This window comes from Chironomus tepperi, unplaced genomic scaffold, assembly GCF_022539635.2.
Source record: "Chironomus tepperi strain 1889 unplaced genomic scaffold, CSIRO-AGI_Ctep_v1 contig_93, whole genome shotgun sequence".
NCBI classification, from domain to species: Eukaryota; Metazoa; Arthropoda; class Insecta; order Diptera; family Chironomidae; genus Chironomus; species Chironomus tepperi.
The window spans coordinates 1,856,812-1,879,732 of NW_027226215.1; the positions used below are offsets into that span (position 1 = coordinate 1,856,812).

The following is a 22,921-nucleotide window of genomic DNA, read 5'->3' on the forward strand; positions in this document are numbered from 1 at the left end:
AAAATTTTAAGGAGCAAAAAATAAACCTTTAAGTATTACACTTGAATGATTAACAAATGAACAGCGTGCTGCCGATTCTGTTTGTAATACGATATAATACGTAAATGGGCAAAGCAAGTTGGAGTTAAAAAACAGAATAAAAAGATTTTTTTTTTCTTATTTTATTTTTTAACACGAAAAAAAATCATAATTCAGTGACTTTAGTTTAACTCATTTCATGCGTAAAAGATGCCGTGAATTCATTTATTTTTTGTTACTTACAAACAATCATTAAACAACAAAAAAAATGCTAAGAAATAAATCTACAGTAGCAAAATTTAACGATATGAAATTTTCAGCCAAGGGTCAGACACTATTTTTAAAATTGTAGAAATTGCAATTTCTTAAAATTTGTATGAAGAAATTGTAAAAAATTTTATTTCTACAATTTTTACAATTTCTCTTAGAAAAAAAAATTGTGAAATTGGATTTTTACAATTTCTACAATTTTTACAATTTTTTGTATGGAAAAAATTGTGAAAAATTGTAAAAATTGTAATTCTTTATGATTTTAACTGAAAACTTTTTCAAGTCTTTAAAAAGTGAAAAATATTTTTTCAGATTGCTTTCTATAATTTTTGATGTTATTAATGACTATAATGACAAAATATAATATTTTTCATTTAATTTATATATTTTTAATTATTCACACTTAGAAAGTGCTGTTAAAAACACTGAAATTCATAGTTATTCGTTTTGATTTTGGATCGATTTCCTTAAAACAAAGCGAGAACTCTGAAAAATTCTATTTTCTATTTATTTTTCTCTAAAAATTTGTTGCAAAGCTATGAAAAATGAATTGATTTTCTTATGGGATTAAAAACCACCTCGGAAAAGCAAATTTTGGCCTCAGGTTTCTTATTAGAGGCGAAAAATCTCGAAAGCCGAATTTCGCCTCGGGTTTCTCATTAAGGGCGAAAAACTTCTCGGAAAAGCAAAATTTGGCTCGGATTTCTTATTAAGACCGAAAAACTTCTCAAAAAAAAGCCGAATTTTGCCTCGGGCTTCTTAATAAGTTCGAAAAACCTCTCAAAAAAACCGAATTTTACTTCGGGATCCTCGTTACGGGCGAAAAACCTCTCGAAAAAGCCGAATTTTGCCTCGGGTTTCTTGTTAAGACCGAAAAACCTCTCAAAAAAGCCGAATTTTGCCTCGGGTTTCTTATTAAGACCGAAAAACTTCTCAAAAAAAGCTGAATTTTGCCTCGGGTTTCTTATTAAGACCGAAAAACCTCTCAAAAAAGCCGAATTTTGCCTCGGGTTTCTTGTTAAGACCGAAAAACCTCTCAAAAAAGCCGAATTTTGCCTCAGGTTTCTTGTTAAGACCGAAAAACCTCTCAAAAAAGCCGAATTTTGCATCGGGTTAATCAGGGCGAAAAATTCCTCAAAAAAGCCAAATTTTACCTCGGGTTTCTCATTAAAGACGAAGAACTTCTCAAAGAAGCCAAATTTCGCCTCGGGTTTCTTACTCGAAGTGAAAAACCCATCGGAAAAATCAAATTTTCTATTGAATTTCTTATATGAGACTGAAAAATCCACAGGAAAACCAAATTTAGGCTCAATTTTCTGTTACTAAGGTGAAAACCCCTAAAAAAATGAATTTATAAGCTTTAATATCTATTAATTATAGAAAACACGTGTAGCATAATAATTCCATAAAAATTGTAAAAATAAAATTTTTCTCAATTTTTGTATGAAAAGAAATTGTGAAATTTGATTTTTACAAATTTTACAATTTTTATATGGAGAAAAATTGTAAATTGCAATTTCTACAATTTTTACAATTTCTATATGGAAAAAATTGTAAAAATTGGATTTATAAAATTTTTCAATAGTGTCTGACCCTTGTTTTCAGCATTATCACGACATGATTTCTTTATATTTGTTTATATCCATATCCCTTTTTGTTTACAAAATAGCTTTTGTTCACTCAACGATAGCTAATTTTCCCTCGAGAAACTATTTATATGTTTAATAATTTTTAAAATAAGTAAAATACCTTAAGAGTAAGAAATCCTTACCAATCACATCATTAATCATTATATTTATGTAACTAATTTTCATATTCTTACGACTTGTGTGACTTTTTAGCAATATATTCTTAAAAGAGTGACATTAGGAAGTTATTTTGTCAGATTTGAGGTGAAAAATTAATTTAGGGTTGCAAAAATCAATAATCCAGGTAGATCCTTGAAATATGTTTCCTATAAGAATACGAATAATCGAAATTTGAACTATTCTACTCGATAACTATTAATAAAGCATCGTCCTTGAGAAATCTATAAAAGTTTCGTCAGATTTTTACGACAATCAACAACAATAAACATACAGATGCCCTCATTTGACAATTTTTATGTCTAAAAATCTATTAAAAACGATCTCAATGGTAATGCTCGGCAATCTATTGTCCAATCATAAATTTTTCTCAACCGATCAATTCATTATATGCTAAACATCAAGTGTCACAATAACTCATGTATGAGAAAAAATAAAAATGCGCCTCAATCGATCATATTGAAAATTACAAAATCCTTTCAACTCATTCATTAAATGTTGCAAACGATTAATCATGGAATTATGATTTTAACGTTTCATTCAATATTACATAACAATAAGATCTTGATTAACGGTGTGAATATGGTCGCAATAATATGATGAATCTTGATATTGACTGGTTAACTATAATGAGCGTTTAAGACATTAAAGAAAAAAATTATACATTTTTTGACATATTCTACCAAAAAAGATATAACGGAATATTTTAAAGGATTCATATATATCCATACCTATTGTATAATTCATAATGCAAACAAGAACTATTAAATTAAATGGTGTATGAAAGAATAACGAGTGAGTAAGAGAAGAAAGTATGATGATAATAATACAAAGGAAAGATGAAGAAACTCACATGTTTAATGACTTTCTAAGCATACAAATAAGGGTTTAAAAGTTGTTGCATTCGCGGTGAAATGAGAGTGAATTTCACGGGAAAAAAAGTTGTTTGATAAATAATAATAAATAAAAAAAAAAGTAAGGACCGTCCACCGATAATTTAACGGCTCGCTTTTCTTCTTTTTATTTCCCATGAGAAATTCACGTCCTTTTTAGCTTAAATCTTAATATCTCGCGATATAACTGTATAATATACAGAGAATAATAAGAAGGGATGTGAGAAAAAAAATTAAGGATGGACAATGTCCAATAAAAGAAATTTAATGCTTTCATCCGTATCATTTTAGCGTGAAAAAAGGAGAAAGGATGTGAAACAAGTTTTTTTTTTTTTATTCAACACAATTGTTTTCAATTTCATTAAAAATTATTAAAAACGAATTTTTAACAAAGCGAAATTTGATATAATCATCTACTTAACTCAATATGAAACTTCTTACATTTTTTATAGCCTGTTATAGCAACAAAAGCAATTGAGAAATTCCTTTCACTCATTTTACGTGAAATGAAAATTTAGGATCCTTAAATTGATTGCATTTCTTCGTTTTTTATTATTTATAAGCGATTGCACCCTTCGAAGAATAATATTTTTTTGAAGGGTTCTTAAAAACTTTCTTTTAAATAATATTTGACGGTGAAATTCTGCTGTCGCGCAACGATTTAAAAATTCACAACTTGAAGAAAATATTAATTTTTGAATAAAAATAAACAAAATTATGCATAATATGCCGCCTATGAATGCTAAATTATAGACGTTTGAATCCTTTTTTGACACAAGTTTAAGGGTGCCTTGAAAGACATCATTTTGCCTGTCCCAAAATTCTTAAAACAGTTAAAACATTTTGTATTTTATAAAAAAGGACGAAAATAATAATTAAAATGTCCATTAAGGCTGATGATGACAATATACAAATACCAATTAAGAACTCAAAAGTGAATTTATCAATCTAGAAATCATCAAACCATATTTTTCACCTTCATAACCAACTGATCATGACAAGACTATAAATTTTCATTCTTTTAATAATTTACTATGAACAACTTAAAAGAAATGAGTAGGACATATGTGATATAGATACTATCTTAAGTGTTAAGTTAGATCTACAGAAGTCAATGTACACAGCTGTCCTTAAATTTATAATCCGTATCGATATTTACCAACAAATTGTTGACACGTGTTTTTGTTAAAATTTGTTTTCCTGATTAACGTCTTGAGAATCATCATAATGCATAATTTGTGCATGAAGTTTCTTCTTTTTTTCATTCCATTCCATTGACGGAAGAGTATCAACGGTATCGGCTACAAGGGGTGATATATAGGAAAGAAATAGAAAAAAATTTCTTTATAATTATTATGAAATATTTCCGTTCGCTAAAGAAATGTATCCTTGCGTAACAATGTAACAAAAATTCTTACTTCTTTTTCCTATACAATTTCATTTTTATAATGGCCCGAAACCGGAAAAGGGTTTCGGATCATTAGCAAAAAAGTAGTTAAAGACATCCATCATATTCCATCATTCGAAGGAAAGTGAAGGAAAGGGTCTGAAAGAAGATATGAAAATATTCTCAATGAAACCTATTGTCGATACTTCAGACTGTTAATTATTAACACATTAATATTAAATTTGCTACCCACTTTGAATAGAATTCCTTAATCTTTGTATTCCTATCATTAAAATATAGTCAACCAGGATGTTTTTTATTGTGACAAGAAATCTTTCAAACATTTGCATGTTGCAATTCAATCTTCAAAAGGAATTATTATCTCACCCTACTGAGCTACAATTTTTTTAAGTGTTTGGTACATCAACTTTTTATTGCATGCATCCGTTCTTACCCAAAAAAAAAAGTTTTTCTCTAATATTTAAATCATGTAGTCTTTGTGATGCTGGTAGCATGCATCATTTCGTTTTTGTATCCCTTTCAACATCGATATGTTTCGGCATATATCATATCACATCATTTATTTCCAAATTTACCGATATGCATATAAATATCTTACTAGGAGATCCTTCCTGTCAAGTTTAATGATCGGATTTGTTCTTAACGAATCGTTTAAAGTGAAAGTCGTTAGTGGTGAAAAGCATTTCTTTGATTTTTCAAGAACTTGAGTGAGGATGTCAATAATCGTAAATTTGTATGGACTTAAAAGTGCATTTTTTTGTCATAAAAAATTCAGTTTGAAGGAAGTTGTCGGTGCAATGTCTAAATATTGTCTGAATTCTGTTTTGTAATAAATTTTTGGATTCAATCTAAAATCACGTAAGTTAACGGAATTTTAACGAATGAATGTTAAGGATGTTTAATGATATTTTCAAATATTTCATCCCAAAAATGTTTCTTTAACCTCAAAATTTGACATATTTCATAAAATGTTCATTGTGTCCTAACTCTTCAGGGTTCAACCCATTCAATATTAATACAGTGACATTTTTATCCTCTCATATCATCGATGCAGAAGTAATCCACTGTGCAACAATTGAAAACTATATTCATAAAAATTGCAAATAAAATTTTTTCTCTCCTGACGACGGCTCTTGAAATATTCATAAAAGGAATTTGATAACAGCCTCGATTATTTTCGTATGAATAATTTTAATTGTCAATTTGATCGAGATAATTTTTCAAAAAAATATAAAAAATCTCTAATTTCACTAATAAATTAAATCTGTCGTATTGAATATGGTACGGTGCATATACGTATAGGAGGAGAGATTGATTAATATAATCTTTTGAATATCGGAAGCAAATTGATTTTACATTTTGCAATCATTAATCAAATCGAGCATACAACAAAGGCTGAAGGAAAGCAAAATATTTGCAACCCTTTTTATTTATTATGAATACGGTACATGTAATCAAAATGCATAGTCAATCTATCAATAGTCGGATTTAATTTTTCATTTTTAAGATATCTATTTTTTGACAGAATCAAATAGGAAATGTTATAAAATTAATTTCAAAAATAGCATAACAAGGCCACTGACAGATAATTATGATGTTTTACATTTTTATTTTAACAAATGAATTTCAACGGTGAGGTGAATTACTTGTACGATATGTCAATTCAAGGAATTAAGAAAATGATATTAGGAACTAGATATTTATCTATACAGAAAACTTCAACACATTACCACATTTTTTTGATAAATTGGTGTTGTTAATTTTTTGACATTTCCCAAACCAACAAATTACATTATGATCTAAAAAAAGGACGTTAAAAATGTGGATTTCCTTTAAAATTTCATATCTGTCATAAAACATATTTTTCATCACATTCTTGCTTTTGATTATTTTGATACGTTATTAGAATTTAACTTTCACACAGTAAGAAACAAAAGCAAAACAGAAAAAAAGAAAATCCATTCAGCAAACTTTTGATGGTGTCACATAGATAATGTCAGTTTGATAAAAATATGTATGAAACAAAAAAAGTTGTTTGAACAGCATGACATGTAATGGAAATAGATCGAGCCATAACATTTTATTCTACAAGGAGATGTTCAGAACCAGAAAAAGTTATATAAAAATTCTGAACATGCGGATTTAATTAGAGGGTTGAAATAAAAGTGATTTTGATTGAATGTGCATAAAATTTCAAATTTTTTTTTGTTCTTCTTCCTGAAAAAAATGGAAGGAGAGTAATACGGAAAAAGAATTACTTTTGATGCTCATATGAGTGGTACGCATCATGTATGGATGTTAAAGGTTAATGTACAGAAAAAATTTTTTTTTTCGTTCCATTGTTATAATAAAAATTGAGAGGGTCTAAATGTAGAAACATGATCATATCAAAAGACTATTTCTGACACGTAAAAAAATGAGTTATACATTATTTCTCGTTTCAATTGTTCTCAAAACCTGAACTAATTATGTGTAGTGAATTTTGCAAAAACTTGAAAAATAAAACTCATTTTTCTTCCTACTTTTTTTTTGTTGTTGCTGTTGTTCCCGTGTGCATCATCATAATCAATCACATTTTATTTTGACATGATATCATATGCCTCTTTCAAAGCCAGACAACAATCGCAAGAGATGAGTAGGTAGGAAGCCAAAAATACGAATAAGAAGAAGATGTGGAATTTACAAGGCAGCCTCATTCAAACTTTTCAATGCACATTGCTATGTGATATGTTTTATTTATAAAAAAAAAAAATGTAACAGAAAATTGTGGTTGCGTGATGAATTAAATGTGGCACATTTTAAAAGGACAGGCAATGTTATCCACGTGCACCAATTTGCATTCGTAATGATGAGTAACGAATTTTTTGTGTTTTTTTTGCACGCTTACTATCATATCACGAGAGAGAAAGGAGAATAAAAATGTCATTATGTCCAAAAGGTAGCAGATTTAATTCTATAGAAACGTTTTGAATTCTAATTAAGCTGTCGTGATGTACAGATGTTATCTCTGTCGATTAATTGGCTTATAGATATCAAAGGTTATGGTCAACAAACGTGTTTTTTAGATATCTGTGGTTGCTATATGTAGATACCGCAGGTTCATTAACGTTTTACTAAATCCGAGCATATTCTAACCTTTTAGGTATTAAATGCGTCTCATAACAAATGTGCCCTACTCATTCCTCCTTTTCTTAATTTGTTACAGTTTTACATTAAATTATTTTGACTTTTTAAACTCATTACACTTTCATTTTTTCCATAAAAAAAGTATAAATATTTTATGACACGTACTCAAAGCATCATGCAATTGTTGTAAAAGAAATAAAATTGAAAATTAATTAACGAATTCAGAAGAGTATGAGGCAGTTTAATTAAAATTGATATGCAGACTCCAATTTTTATTCTTCGCGCTCAAAAAAAAAATTTTTTTATTGTAATTTCTTGCTCATGTAGGTACGTAATTTTACGGAAGCGGTTTACAAGTGGCGTTTCATAATTTTCCATAATTATTGAATAAAAAAAAAGAGAAAAAAAGAAGAAAATTGAAAGAGCAACGGCGAGAAAGTTTTCAACGAAAACAGCATCTGACAGACATCGCTTAATGTCCGATTAAATTTCCATTAATTATTAAGTGCAAATTAATCATAACAGCCGAGAAATTGGTCTAATGCCAATTATCATTGAATAAAAAATAGTAAAAAATAGCAATCTCATCTGCTCATTAATAATAAAGTCAATCCATCTCTCGAGTGAGAGTGTAAAAATCATTATTTTTTAACACATGACAAATCCATGCAAATCTTTCTGCAAATAATGTTGTAACTGCTTGACAAACAAAAAAGAGAACTACAAATCTAGCTTATTATAGCTTGATTGATCGATTCGATCCAATAAATTTTCAATATGTTCATCAACAGTGCATTTATAAATACAATTTTTTTGGTCAATGACATCGCATAAAAAAAAAGCTGTTAATAAAAATCCCATTGTAGTGCCTCGCAACGATCAATAAATCATGACCGAAAATCTACTTGATTCCCATTCCAAAAGAGGAACGAGCAGTAGAAAAAATTGGTAAAAAAATCAAAACACCCTTCATAATGCATGACATATAAAAAAAATAAAATATATATCTAGGGACCAAAAAAAAAATCTGTAAATTATTTTTATAGGACGATAAATCAGAAGCAATTTCATGTTTTTGTGTTCCGATACAGAAATTTTTTTGGTACAGTGTCATCACGCAAAATAATGAGCACAAAATCAATTAAAATGTCCAAAAAAAAAGTTGTGCGATTTTTATACGGAAAGAGCGTGGAAGTTGAAATTCTTTGCCTTATTAAATTTTATGTAATTCTTGCACCTTCCTAAATTCTTCTTCAGGTATTTAAAATCATTCAGACCAATTCTTTTGATCCTTTTATTGCTCACAAAAAAACACAAATTGTTTACTTTTGAGAGAATTTTTCAAGCCCACATGTAAAATATCTACGCATGTATTAGTGTTGAGTGCATCAGAGAGAGAAATAAAGAGAAATAAATGTTACCGTAGGTAATTCAATTTTAACATACGATCAGTTTCCTTTCAACATTCGTTGTAACTAGAGGGAAAAATATTTTTGTTCCGCTCGAAAATAATAAAAATCTAAGAAAAAAAAATTTAAATTTATTTTGTCTAGCGTGAAATAAAAACGAAAGTTTAGTGAAGAAGAACATAAAGTTTTTATGACTTAGAAAAAGAATTTTAATACAAATTTTTATGATTTAACGGATTTCCCCATTAAATCTCCGTATGTTTCTCAGAATAAAACAAATAAGAATGCAAAGAAATTAAGAAATACGGAAATAAAAGAAACAAAACAAATATTTGCATTTCTCATAAGTGCTCATATGTGTAATAAAAATAGTTCTACATTCTCCTGTCAGAATGAAAAATGTGAATTGAATTTGTCAAACTAGTAAAATAAGCAATTTAGAGATTATATCTAACAGTGTGTGTCGCTCGCCCACGTTAATTAATTAAATGCTAAATTGATCGCAAATCTTGACTAATGATTTTTACTATAAGTGATGACGATCATGATGATAGTCATAGTAAAGTAAAACAACAACAAAATATATAAATAATAGAATTAAAAAAAAAATAAATAATCAAAAAGGCAAGCAAAGCCAGTGTAGAAGTGAATTGAAGGAGAAATATATATATTGTAGGAATACAAATGAAACCAACGCAAGCAACAACCATGAAAATGAAGTATCTTAATGGGCAAAAAGAATCGTACACCCTCACAGCTCGCAAGAAACACATGAAGAAGAAAATGATGTATGTATAAGTTATAAATGAACGGTCTCACTTACAAAACTAATTTAAAATGTAAAAGATCGGATTCTAATCAAAATTTCCAAAGACTGAACATGAGTTTTAATTTACATTATCCAAAAGAGCTTGACAAGAACATACAAAAAATTACAATTATGTAATTTTAATTCACGAATTATAATAAAAAATCATAAAAGTATTGTCTGCAGATATGAGATTTCTATGACAATAAAAAAAAAATTAAAATAATTATTCAGTCTTATAGAACGAAGACATATTAAATTAAATAGCGTATGAAGAACAAAAGGGTCGACTCATCATAATAAATTCACATGTTTAATGACTTTCTAAGCATACAAATAAGGGTTTTAAAGTTATAGCATTCGCGGTAGAGAGTGTGATTGAAAATATAGGCAAGGGAATAGAGAAGAATAAGATTTTTTTCTGAAGACGTCCGAGAGGTTCTAACGGTTGAAAAGATATTCTCAGCGTATATTTTGTTAACAAATTGAAGAAAGAACAATGATGTAGTCATTTTGTCGGGAATATAAATAACAGTTGTGATGGGAATTATGGAACGTGAAGAGTTGTTCACAAGTTGAAGGTTCGATTTTTTATAAGAAAAATATGCGATTTTTATGAAATGTTTAGCTGAAATCTTCTATTTTGCATTTTATTAAATGCGTTGAAATAATTTTTTTGTTACCCAACCGTAATCCACCCAAAACTTTTCATCTCGATTTAATTAAAACAATCTTAAGATAAAAACTTTTTCGGACAAAAAAAGAAGATAAATCAATTAAGGATGGACGTAGTGAAATTGTAATTACTTGATTTCTTACAATTTTATCAGATCAAATTAAGTTAAACAATTTTAATCAGTACGGAAACTTTCTTTTTTCTCATCTCATTGAGGATTATATTTGTGTAATAAATTGGATAAAAATATTTACAAATAGTCTTGCTCTTGACACGTGCTGTTATTAATTCTTAGAAAAATTTCTCTTTTTTTAATCTTTTTTAAAAAATATATATAAATAATTTTTGAGGAAAGAAACTTGTCATTGAAATTGTAACTAATTTTTTCAGTCTAGGAAGTTTGGTATTAAATAAAAAAAAGTATCAACGCATGACTGAGGGGTGCAATATAGATATATGAATTTTTGTCATAATTATGAAATGCTTCCGTTGTCTAAAAAGGAAATGTATCCTTGCGTAACAAACAACAAAAAAAAAGAGTCTTTGTAACTTATTTCTTTCAATAATTTTCTTATAATAATGACCCTAACTTGGAATGAGTCTCGGATCATTAGCAAAATTGTATGAGATATTCAAGGCAAAGCGGAAAGAGAAATGGAAGGGGTTTTAAATATTTGAAAAGAGAATAAGATATAAGTTGAGATCCTTTTAAAGCATTCCATTCATATTGTCAATATTTCAAACTGTTAATTATTAACACATTAGACCTATGGATGAGATGTGACAACCGTGCTACCCACTTTAAGGATCTTAAGCGATTCATCTATTTTTTTTTTTGATCTTTCACGTACCGTATCATTATGACTGAATGATGGAATGTCATTCAGGATGTTTTTTTTTTCAATTCTATTGTGACAAGAAATGTTTTTTAAACATTTGCATGTCGCAGCTCCTCTTGAATGCATTGAAAAAAAATATATTTATTATCTCACCCTATTGAGTTACAATTTTTAAGTGTTTATGCATCAACTTCTTATTGCATACATCCGTTTATTCTAATATTTAAATCATGCATTGCTATCTGATGCTGGTAGCATGCATCATTTCAATTTAATTTCCCTTTCAACAACCCAGCGAGTTACTTTTCAGTGTATTTTAAATTTATGATTTTTTTAGTTAAAATTTATAGAGCATCGTCATGAAAAATTGTACAATTCGTTACCAGAGACTCTCAACAAATCGTGCACTCGAAATTTATTCCTCTAAATAATCACAAATTACATTCGAATGAATAATTCTAGTGGAAATTTCAAACTGAGTTGTATCTTGTTTGATGGTGCTGTCATGAAAATACGTTTTTCATTATTTATGCTGAATATAAGCACTTTTATGTGCAACAATTTTTCCTCTTTGTGCTGGATATTGAGATGGAAAAAATATGAACATTTGTGATAATGAGTCGCAATTTTCGTAGGAGTGGAAAGTTCCATTCATGATTTTTTATTAGATTTTTCGTTGCTTCTTTGAGCCATTTTTATGGATATTTGCATTATTGTTTCAGTTTTTTTGAATGCTTCTGTTGATAATTTCATGGGAACCCATCTGGCATATTAGCCTAATTATGTAGATAAAGAACTTTGTTTCTTTTTTTGCGGACAAATGTGATTATTGAGTTCTTTGCTTAAATTTTAGTTATTGTCATGATAGTCGTATCAAGGTAGTCACAGTTATCTCCTTAAAACAAAGATATGGAGTTTCTCTATAACGCATATGGCAAAGCGTAAAAAATTATAAATTTTTCTCACAAAAAAATTAATTTTTGGATAGAAACTCCAAAAAGGCAAATATTGTTGAAGTTTACTTCCGATTTAAGTCGGAAATTTAAAAATAACTTATTAAAAGAAGACACGTTTTGCTGAATAGGATGTGAAATTGTCTTGTTTGTAGGCATTTTGTGTATCTTATAACAATTGAAAAGTTTTTAGACTTGAATAAATTTAGACTGTTCAATATTGAATGTTTGATTAGAACTACATAGAGTTGTCAAAACCAATTCCTGTTTGAAGTTTGTATACTCCCGTATACTCTAATATATATGAAATTGTGGGAACTAATATATCTATAAATTATTTTAATGATGCAGAAGTATTTAGATAGGATTGGATGCTTCCAATTAAATCCCACTTACTTCGCTTGCCGTACCCTTAACAGGTAAAGAGCATGCTTTTACAGTAGAAATTGCCTCTACAGAACCTAAAGTGGTATCTTTGTCTGTTGCACTTTGGGTACAGATCAATTGCAATTCATGGCTTCTCTTAGTTGGCATCTGAAGCTAACTCTATTGCTAGCTGTCAATTGAAGCTGGCTCTATTGCTAGCTCCCATATGTCAATTAACAACATCAAATATAACCAATTTCCAAGACTTCTTAGCCTATCCTCATGTTATTTCCTAGTAGGACAAGCATTGGAATTTGGGATATTTCGGAAGTATTTCAAGATTTAGTGCGTTTTAGGAATTGGGTTTGACACCCTTATTCAGAGCAAGATTGAATTTTTGTCGAATTATATAAGCTCGAATGGTTACCGAAACCAAGAAACCAGAAATTCTTGCCTATCCTTACATTTTTGATATATCTTCAACATCTCATGCATACATACATTTCATACGACATTAAACTATTCTATCAAAGACATTGGACATTGACAATCTATTGAGATAAAAAGGAAATTCTTATCAAGATTGGACATTTTTTCTTTTAGTACCTTTTTGACTTTAATACACACATTTTTTTCCAAGATTTCTATATTTAACATTAATACACGATAAAAGAAAAAAATAAAATACTATACAGCATAAAAAAATAAATTAACAATATATTGGTTTCTTTCCAGACGACATCATTTGAGCAATTGGTCGATGGCAAAGGAGAATCATGATCCTATGGATACAACTGTGAAATCATGCATTACACAGCAGAAATCAAATCAAAAGCAACAAAATGTATCTCCAAAAATGTCTAACATAAATAATGCTACCGATTTATTTGAGCTGCTGGAGCGATGTCAATCACAAAGATTAGATGATCAACGATGCGTGTTACCGTCGTATTTTTCACAGGTCAGTTAACACACATTTTTGGGTTTATCAGTTAATAATCCAATAGTACTTACCATCATCAATTTTTTTGCGTCATATATGTGAAGGCATTCAAGAATTTTCATATATGTGACTTATTCTATTCTTGATTTTTTTAAAGCACCACTTGAACTACATTTGCTGCAGATTTTCTTTTCTTTTAAATATTTCCTTCCCTTATATTGCGGCTTTGAGTACACTTGAACATTTTTCTTGATCTTTATTGAGCATTTTATTAAAATTCGTCGCATTTTTTCCCCTTTTTTACAGACTAAACGCGAATACGACAACTTCAATAGCTATAAATCACATCAGAATACAAAAATTCAACATCAAGTATCGAATGGCTCTGCATCATCTCGACATTCAATCAATACATCAATTAGTTCACCTCCAGCCTCACCGAATCACTCACAATACCAAAGTACAAGCACCAAATTGCTATTGGAACAGATTTTAAGGGAGACAAGAAACCCTGAAAAATTACCAATGATTGTTAAACCGCCACATGGAGGTTATTGGATAGATTGTGGACAAATTGATGATGAGGATGAAATTGACTCAAATGGAAGCAGATTTAATGATAATAATAATAATAATGGTAAAATTAATGATAATGACGATAATGATGGTTCACAGAATCAGTTTGAGATAAAAATTGAGGCAAATGATTCAGCACGGTGTTACAGACTGCACTTTTACGGTCGTGAACATTCAAATTTAATTGGATTTGATGAGAATCATGGACCAGCGTTGATGTCAATAAAGCCTGAATTGATTGCAAATCAATCACATTTGAGAATTTTGTTGAGATTAAAGAGTGGAACAATGCACGAAATCATTCCAACGTCTTGCTTGGACGATAATGCAACACCAGTTAAAATTAGTCGACTATTAAATGAACAACTTCAAATTGATACATTTTTACCGATTGTATGTCCATTAGCGTCTAATTTAATTGCTGCATATGATGAGCATCAATTGGTTGTAAATTTTAAGTTTGGAGTTTTGTATCAGAAATTTGGACAGACAATTGAAGAGGAACTTTTTGGCAATAATGAGACATCGGCAGAATTTGATGAATTTTTAAATTTGATGGGTGAGAAAATCAAGTTAAAAGACCATAAAGGATATCGAGGTGGACTTGACATCCAAAATGGACACACGGGAGATGTTGCAATTTATGATGTTTTTCAAGATCGAGAGATCATTTTTCACGTATCAACCTTGCTTCCTTACACAAATGGTGATCCACAGCAATTACAAAGAAAGCGACATATCGGAAATGATATTGTCGCAATTGTTTTTCAAGAGAGAAATACACCATTTTCACCAGATATGATTGCATCTCATTTTCTACACGCATTCATAGTCATTCAACCATTTACAGATAAATCATACAAAATATCCGTTGCTGCACGAAGTGGAGTTCCATTTTTCGGACCTCCATTACCAAGAAACGGAATTATCAGCAAAAATAATCTCAAAGAATTTCTACTAACGAAGCTTATTAATGCCGAGAATGCTTGCTACAAAGCAGAAAAGTTTGCAAAACTTGAATTTCGTACACGGTCATCACTTCTCGAAAGTCTTGTTGATGATTTAAGAGACAAGACGAAAAACTTCTTGGGTGCTGATGCATCAGTTCAATTGGAATCGCCAGCAAAAGATTCAACAGTAAAGTACGAATATTCTAGCACAACACGCTTTATTGATTCCGTTAAAAAAGCATTCGCATCGAAATCAAAATCCCAAAGTCAACAATCAGATGGATCAACAACGTGCACGAGGAAAAATCAGAATACTGGAACAAGCGAAGGTGCACAAAGTGTAAGTATTTATCTCGATATTTATGAATGTAAAAACTTGTTTATTCACTGACATTATGAATTAAACTTTGCTATTTTATTAAAAAGTTTTGAAAACATAATGAAAAATTTTCCATTTGACTCACCATTGCTTTTTCCGCCCACAATTCAAGCAATTCATGAAACTTTAGAGTACTTCACGTAATTAAGAAACACTAAATCGTATTAAAACTTTTACATTTCACAGATCACTTTGATTTTAAAATTTTAACTTGTTATAAACAAACCAAGGGTATATAATTATTTTTAACGGTTTTTTTGAAAAATTCTATCTTCTCAGAAAAAGCTTGATGATTTTAAAATTGGAAAATTCGTTGAAAATTTTATTTTGAAACTTTTACTAATTACTTAACTTTCTCTTACAGATTGGAGTAAAAACTCATTTATCATCAAAGTTTAGCAATTTCTCATCCTCAAACTCATCAATGGCAACACTCGAGAAAAAATCTCCAGTTACATCAACAAAATTACTCCATCAACAATCACTTCCAACGCCAAAACATCATCATCCACTTCAACAGCAATTATCCGCTCCAGCACAAAATAAAATGGCATCAAGTGCGGCAGCGGAATCAATGCAAGTATCTGTTGAGCAGCAAAGCGATAAGTCAAGTCTTAATAGTATTGAACTTGAGGTATTGAATGACTGTGATTGTGATAGAGGCTTTGGATCAATGTCATCCGGTGACCAAGCACAAATACGCCGACAAAATTCCGAGAAATCTTATCAAGACATACAACATCAGCATCGACGTGAAGTTGATGACCTAAAAGAAGAGATTACGAAATTAAAATGTGACAAATTAGATCTGTTGAGACAGAATGTGGTAAGTTGAATAATGGCAACGATTGATGTATGTAAAATAAATTTTAAAAATATTGTCTTTTCCTATTTGTTTTATTAGACATGTCAACGTGATATTAAACGTTTGAGAGAACGTGAACTTGTGCTCCAGAGTGATATTGGTACTGCACGTAATGAAATCAACAAAATGCGCGAACTTCTCAAAGAGCTTACCTCGTCACCAACTATTAGTGATTTGTAAACCTAATCTAATAACTTAATAATCATGAATTTCCTTTTGAAAAACAAGATAAACAAAAAAATATTATTATTATTACTATTATTAAATGTTAAGTGTTGAATGGTGCAAATTTATATAGAAAGTATAAAAAAGAATTAATTACTTATTGATAACAAAGATAAAGCCAAATGAAAAAAAAAAATTAATATATGATTGTTTATGATCTATATGAAGATGAAATACTTAATAAATGTTGATCCATTTAATAAAAATTACTAATTAATGCTTGTTTTTCTTCACGACTGACTTCAGCTTTCTTTCAGTTTATTGGCAGTAAATAACGCTCCAAATGTTCAATGGTTCTGTGAAAATTAAACTTTTGAAGTTTAACGATTTTGCAAAAATTGAGTTTCATCGGTTTTGTAAAATTTGAAATTCAACGGTTTTGTAAAATTTGAAATTTAACGGTTTTGTAGAATTTGAAATTCAACGGTTTTGTAAAATTTGAAATTCAACGGTTTTGTAAAATTTGAAATTCAACGGTTTTGTAAAATTTAAAATTCAGTGGCTTGAATTCTTCAATTGAACCGAATCAATTTGAATTTCAACGGTTTTAAAATATTCAAAGTCAATTTTTGAGAATTTTGAAAATTTAAAAGTTAACGGTTTTTAAGTCAAACGTCGATCCTGAAAATTCCAAAAAAATTTTAACTACAAAATAAGAATACAAAAAAATACTCAGCTTCATTTTTAAACTTTTTTATTAGTTTTTCATAAATAGTTCAAATTAAACTAAGGTACATTTGATAAAATATTAATTTTCAAGGGTATCAAGTTTCAACGTCAATAAAAAAGAATCCCTCGACATATTTTTTACTTTATTTTATTTTAGCAAATTTTTAATTAAATATAAATAAGTTTATAAACTTCCAGTGTTCATAATAATAATCATCAGTTTTTTATCGTAATTAATTGGAAGATTTATAAGTACTAATTAATCAGTAAATACAACGATCCAGCATTTTTAATATCAAGTCATCGACAAACATTCAACTGTAGCTATACAGAAACATCAAAATCTGTACGAAAGTGTCTACAACTTGCTTTTTTTTGATGTATCACAAAAATTTTTCGTCCTTTTTTCAGAGGTTTGAATTTTATTGGCGGAAAATATTGAGGAATTTGATATTTTTTTGTGTTGAGCAAATACGGTTTTGTATGCCTTTAACAATCATAAAAGTTCAATCCATTAATGGAATTTTAAATCATAAAAAATTGAATTTAACAATGAAAATGTTTGAGAAACGTCAGAAATAAGAGTTTCAAGGCATTAAACTCATTGTTAAGAGAATTTGAATGGTTTTTTGCTTATAACAATTGCAAGGAGTTTTGTTGAAGATCATTTAATGCTTCTATGACTTTAATTCATAGAATTGTGTTATGAATAGGATTTAATAAGTTAAACTTAGTTTTTAAATCCACTGAACTTGAATGAACTTCTTTAAATGCACTCTAAATTGCTCAAAATTTAGTTCTAAACTAAAACAATTCTTGCAATGTTTTAAAACCTTACAAATTACTTCTTGCAAGCTAAGCTATCTGAATTCACCATACAAATTATCATAAAATTGTTCAAAACCATACAAATTATCGAATATTTGTTCAAAACTCTACAAATGTTAATGTTTTAGATCCATACAAATGTTTTTCAATCGATTTGAAAGTTCAAAAATTCATTCTTAGAACCATACAAATGTTTTTAAAATTTAAAAATTTCTGAGCCGTTACAAATTTAAATTCTTTTTTGAGCAAATTCAAACCTCTGAAACATTCCATCCTTCAACAGCTTTAATACTTTTTTCCGTAATTCATTCCATTTTGTATAATTAAATTAAAACATACGATAAGTTTTTGATATGGGATTCTATAACAGTAATCTTCCAAGAATCAAGCTGTTAATTACAATCTTCAACAGTATAAAACAAAGTTTTTCATATAACAAGGTTTAAAATTACTTCCAGTAGAAGAAACTTATTTAAAGTTATTTAAGGATTCTTATGTTCATCTTTAGGATATGCATAGTTAGTTATTAGTGGGGATTGATTTTGTGGAATGGATTTTTCATGACAAACACAAAAAAATAAAATCGCGAAAATTTCCATGTAAATGTTTTTTAAGTCTAAACTTTTATCTTTTTTCATCTTATAATCACAAATATGTTAGAATATGTTTTTATGATACCTTTAAACGTCATATAAAAAGATTTTTATGTGTGTATGGTATAAAAAATTTACTTTTTTTTTCACTTTTTGCGAAAAGGCCACAAGAAGGTTTTTCTATTTTTAAGCACCGCATTCATGTCTATCCACTGAAAACATAAAAGAATTTTTGAAATTATTGGCATTTTTTCAATTAATTAATGGGGTTCATTTGCGAATGACGTCTGATATATATACAGAGAAACTGCTTTAAAATTGTAGAATTCTTAAATTGAATTTCTGTGAATCGAATACAGAACAAAGCATGTAGATTAATACATGCGAATTAACTTGGAAGTTTCTAAAGACATCATAACCAAACGACCCCCAATAAATGACTTTTGCGCATTTTTCTGCAATTTGAGTGCATCATCTGCCTTCAATATTACGTACATAGATAATTTTCGTAGATCTGTAGCATCGTTGGAAGCTTAAGAACTTGTTCTATGCTCCTTCGCTGATCTATTATAAGAAAAATTGATTAAATTAAAATTAATTTACAAAATGACATGATGTTGACCTTACAGCACATGAAATATGTTTTTTAAGCACAAAACGTATGCGAGAAAAATGCGCATCCATCACCAAAAATGAAATGAGATTCCCAACAAATAACTTACCTCTGTTTGATGTACGGATTTTGGAGAATTTTTGGATGTGTTTCCATCACTTTAAGCAGCAGCACGTCAAGATATTCTTCAAGCTCTTTGTTCTTCTGCTTTTGGATTAATAGCTCATTTTCAAGATTATGAGCAGTTTTCATTATTTCCTAAAAATAGATACAAAAAATCAATTTTCAATAATTCACTTAATAGGTTGCTAAAAGCTTCATTGTAGGCTGACAAGGTGCGCCACAAAATGACAGAATTTACATTTTTTCTTCATGCACGCATTGCTCGTAAGTGATTTAATTTTTTGTGTGAGACGACAAACGTGTGAAGGGCTTTAGGAGGATTTGGAATGGATTATCTGCAATTGCTTAAAGCGTCAACCGTTTACGGTATGATGATTATGAATTCACTTTAATAGTATTTATGAAACTGTATGATTCGTAAGAAATTCTGACTCAATATGAAGATGTTGTAATAAGTGCTTTGTTTAACCAGGGAATGCCGAATAAATTGTGTTGCTTTACATCACAAATTGAGTCATTAAAATGAATTACAGTTGAAAATTAAATTATTAAATTATGGAGATTTAACGGACATTTTAAATTCAAATATTTTGAACTAATGAAGTTCAAAAATTTAAATTTGTATTTTCCGTTAAAATTTGAAATGAAAGATTCGTTAAATTTTGCCACAGGTTTACAGCTACAATATAGTATAATTCTGAAACTCACCTCTTTTGACTTTCCTTCATACTTCATAAGAACTTCTTTTGGCAAATCAATTTTCTTCTCCACATACGCTTGATTATTAAAAGCATTCTCACCACCGATGATGATTCTTTCACCTCCATTTCCAGTCGACGACTTACTCAAATGATTCTTAATCATGTCATTCTCACTATGAGTCTTACTTGGAGTATGTTCCTTTCTAAAATTCTTCCATTTTTTAGAGAAAATATTTTCCTTGTCTTTTTCGACTTTTTCACTTTTGATGGAAACTGGTGACATGTTGGCACTTCCAGCACGTCTTTCTTGTTCTATAAAGTTTAGAGTTACCATCGGCTCAGATGCTGTTGCTGAACGAGGCATTGGCTTTGGCTCATAAACTTCCTCTGGTTTTTCATCAATTGTCATAGTTATTGGCTCTGGTTCCAGCGATACGCGTTCCAATGATTGTTCCTGAATAGTTGGTTCACGTTCCTTTTGTTCCTGTTCAATATTTAAAGGCACACGAGATGTCTCCCACGAACGTCTCTTTAATGAGTCTGTACTATGTCCAATTTCTAAAGTTTTACCATATAATTTAGCTTCCCATTCATCAACTTTTGGATCTTTTTCCTTAGTTAATGAAGATGTATCGCTATGTCTTTCTGGCTTAGTAATTTGTGGAAGTGTCGAACTTTCTCTTAAAATAGGAGAATCTAGTTTATTTAATATCAAATTATTATTTTTTTGACGAACATTTAAAGAACTTCCAGAACTTTTATGTGAAAGATTCTCAAACACAAATTCATCTTCATCCTCACTAATCACACCAGGATCAGCATTTTCATTACGGAAGCTACCACGTTTCATGCCAAGATTGGGTGTTCCAATGCTTGAAAAACTACCTGTATATGATTCGGTGTCATCACCTCCTTTATCCTTCTTTTTCTTTCCTGTAACATGCATTTTGGTTCCAAGCGATTTGGCAAATTTCTTTAAGCTTTTACGCTTTTCAATTGCTCCCAATGACAACAAGCTTCCACCCACAGATCCAGTAATGTTACTTAGTGACGACTTATTTTTGTCTTTCTTACTTAAATCACTCAATGAACCTGCCTTGACTGTAAATGATGTACGCACTTCCAATTCACCACGATCTTTGTCTTTCTTTTCTTGTCCTGGCTTGCTTTGTAGCTTAAACCATCTTGAACGAGGTCTTTCAAATTGATCCATTTGATTTAATGGCAATGTCACTTGACCGAGAAATTCATCCATACCGAAATTGTTACGATGCAAACAAGTAAGAGTTAATTCCGCACGATTTCCTTGCGATGGAATTGCACTGTAGGAGATATAAACTTAATTAGTATGGGAAAAATAAAAATTGTATTTAATTGAAACTATGCATAATGAACGGACAAGATAAATTAAAGAATTAAAATTCTACTTCAAAAATAACAGTATTTGAAAATTTAAAAATCAACGGTTTTCAAAAATTCAAAATTGGTAATTTGCTGTCAAAAAAGTCAAAAATTTGAAAAATAACGGATTTTTTGAGAGATTTCATTTTTGAATGCTAATTACTGCACAGCATTATTTTGGTCTCTGTCTTGAGAATTAAAGCACAAAAACAAACAGACAGTCAAAACAGGAAAATGCTTAAGTCAACGAATTAAAGCAAAATAAACAATGAATAATATTATATTAAAACTTCTTTGTGAATTATTATACAACTTACAGTTCACATTCTTCGTGCCATTCAACATTTGATGGTGCATTATCTTTCAGTGATGTCTGATATTTCTCCTTGCCCAAGGCGATCGTCGTAAAGCAATTATTTGTTCCATTTTTGCCTTTTGTTAGAAGACCTTTAGCACGTTGGACTGTAAAATGCATAGATTAATTATAGTTTATTTATCATGACTCATCAAACTTTACAGTTCTTATCAAAATTTATTATTTATGTTTACGTTATTAAGGCGATAAGAATCTACGGAATAAAAACATACACGAATCGTGAGGAAATGATTGGACAAGGGAAGAAGAAGTAAAATGCGAATTCCGATGGTATGAGTAATTAACATACTTTTAAGACGGATTTTAAACACCTTCTACACACAAAACTCTTTCCAATTTTGGAAGGTGCTCGAGAGAGCATATAGATAGTATTTCATTGAAAACACATAAAACAGAGTGAACAAAACAGTATTAAAGATTGTAATTCAATAGATATTAATTCTCACACTGCGTATTTCACTTCTTTTCATCAAAAATTATATTATTTATTACTTGAAGTTCCCGTTATGTATAAGAAAAACTGTATTACATACTTTTTCACTATAAGTGAGTGTCTTCATTATATGACACTTAATGGATGCACAATTCTCATCGCCAACGTTTCACATTCTCAAATATAATTTTTAGAAAATCACGTAAATTAATAAAGTTATTAACATTTCGTAATGGAATCGATTTCTTTTTGCAAATTCTTTTATTGCTCTAAATTTTTGCACAATATTTCACTATTCTTACCTGTCACTTGGATGTGAGTGGGAGTATACATTATCTACAAATCTATCACGTATATATTTAGACTATTTTCGACGATTTAACTAAATTAAAATTAATAAAAATGAAATAATTTCTAGTGGACTAAATGTTGACAAAAAATAGGGGAATAACAACTGCATGTAGAACAATAATAAAGTTGAATTTCCCCTTTGATTATCCAGTGTTTGTCATGTCTGTTATGAATAATTTTTAATGTACTTCCTGCATTCCTTTCAATAATATTTCACAGTCTCATAGATAAAAATGAACTAGTTTAATAGCAAACATTCCTAAAATGTGGATAATCATCGTAAAAAAGCCTAAAATTGCTGTATTAAATTTCATTTTCACATGG

At 29.4% G+C, this 22,921-nt stretch overlaps 2 protein-coding genes across 7 annotated transcripts in view; one reads left to right on the plus strand and one right to left on the minus strand.

Annotated features, from left to right (window-relative positions):
- The window catches only part of LOC139086978 (rap1 GTPase-activating protein 1-like), a 34,000-nt gene extending 17,332 nt beyond the window's left edge, over positions 1-16,668 (plus strand). For 3 of the 5 annotated variants that reach the window (XM_070635647.1, XM_070635648.1, XM_070635649.1), the window contains exons 3-6: positions 13,307-13,532; positions 13,821-15,380; positions 15,784-16,245; positions 16,324-16,667. In XM_070635647.1, coding sequence (XP_070491748.1) covers positions 13,307-13,532; positions 13,821-15,380; positions 15,784-16,245; positions 16,324-16,464 — 2,389 coding nt within the window. In that variant the 3' untranslated portion in view covers positions 16,465-16,667. Of the gene's footprint in view, positions 1-9,169; positions 9,718-13,306; positions 13,533-13,820; positions 15,381-15,783; positions 16,246-16,323 lie in introns of those variants that run through there. The other 2 variants (XM_070635650.1, XM_070635651.1) reach the window with 2 other exon arrangements.
- A 642-nt stretch (positions 16,669-17,310) lies between these two features.
- Rip11 (Rab11 interacting protein) lies at positions 17,311-22,693 on the minus strand. Of its 2 annotated transcripts, XM_070635653.1 has the most exons (6): positions 22,549-22,693; positions 21,755-21,899; positions 20,044-21,358; positions 19,322-19,470; positions 19,095-19,163; positions 17,311-18,811 (listed from the first exon to the last, which is right to left on the minus strand). In XM_070635653.1, exons 1-5 carry the CDS (start codon positions 22,577-22,579, stop codon positions 19,133-19,135), a joined length of 1,671 nt encoding a protein of 556 aa, XP_070491754.1. In that variant the 5' UTR covers positions 22,580-22,693; the 3' UTR covers positions 17,311-18,811; positions 19,095-19,132. The 2 variants fall into 2 exon arrangements, with proteins under 2 accessions (XP_070491754.1, XP_070491755.1); XM_070635654.1 differs by lacking the exon at positions 19,095-19,163.
- Positions 22,694-22,921: the final 228 nt, after the last annotated feature.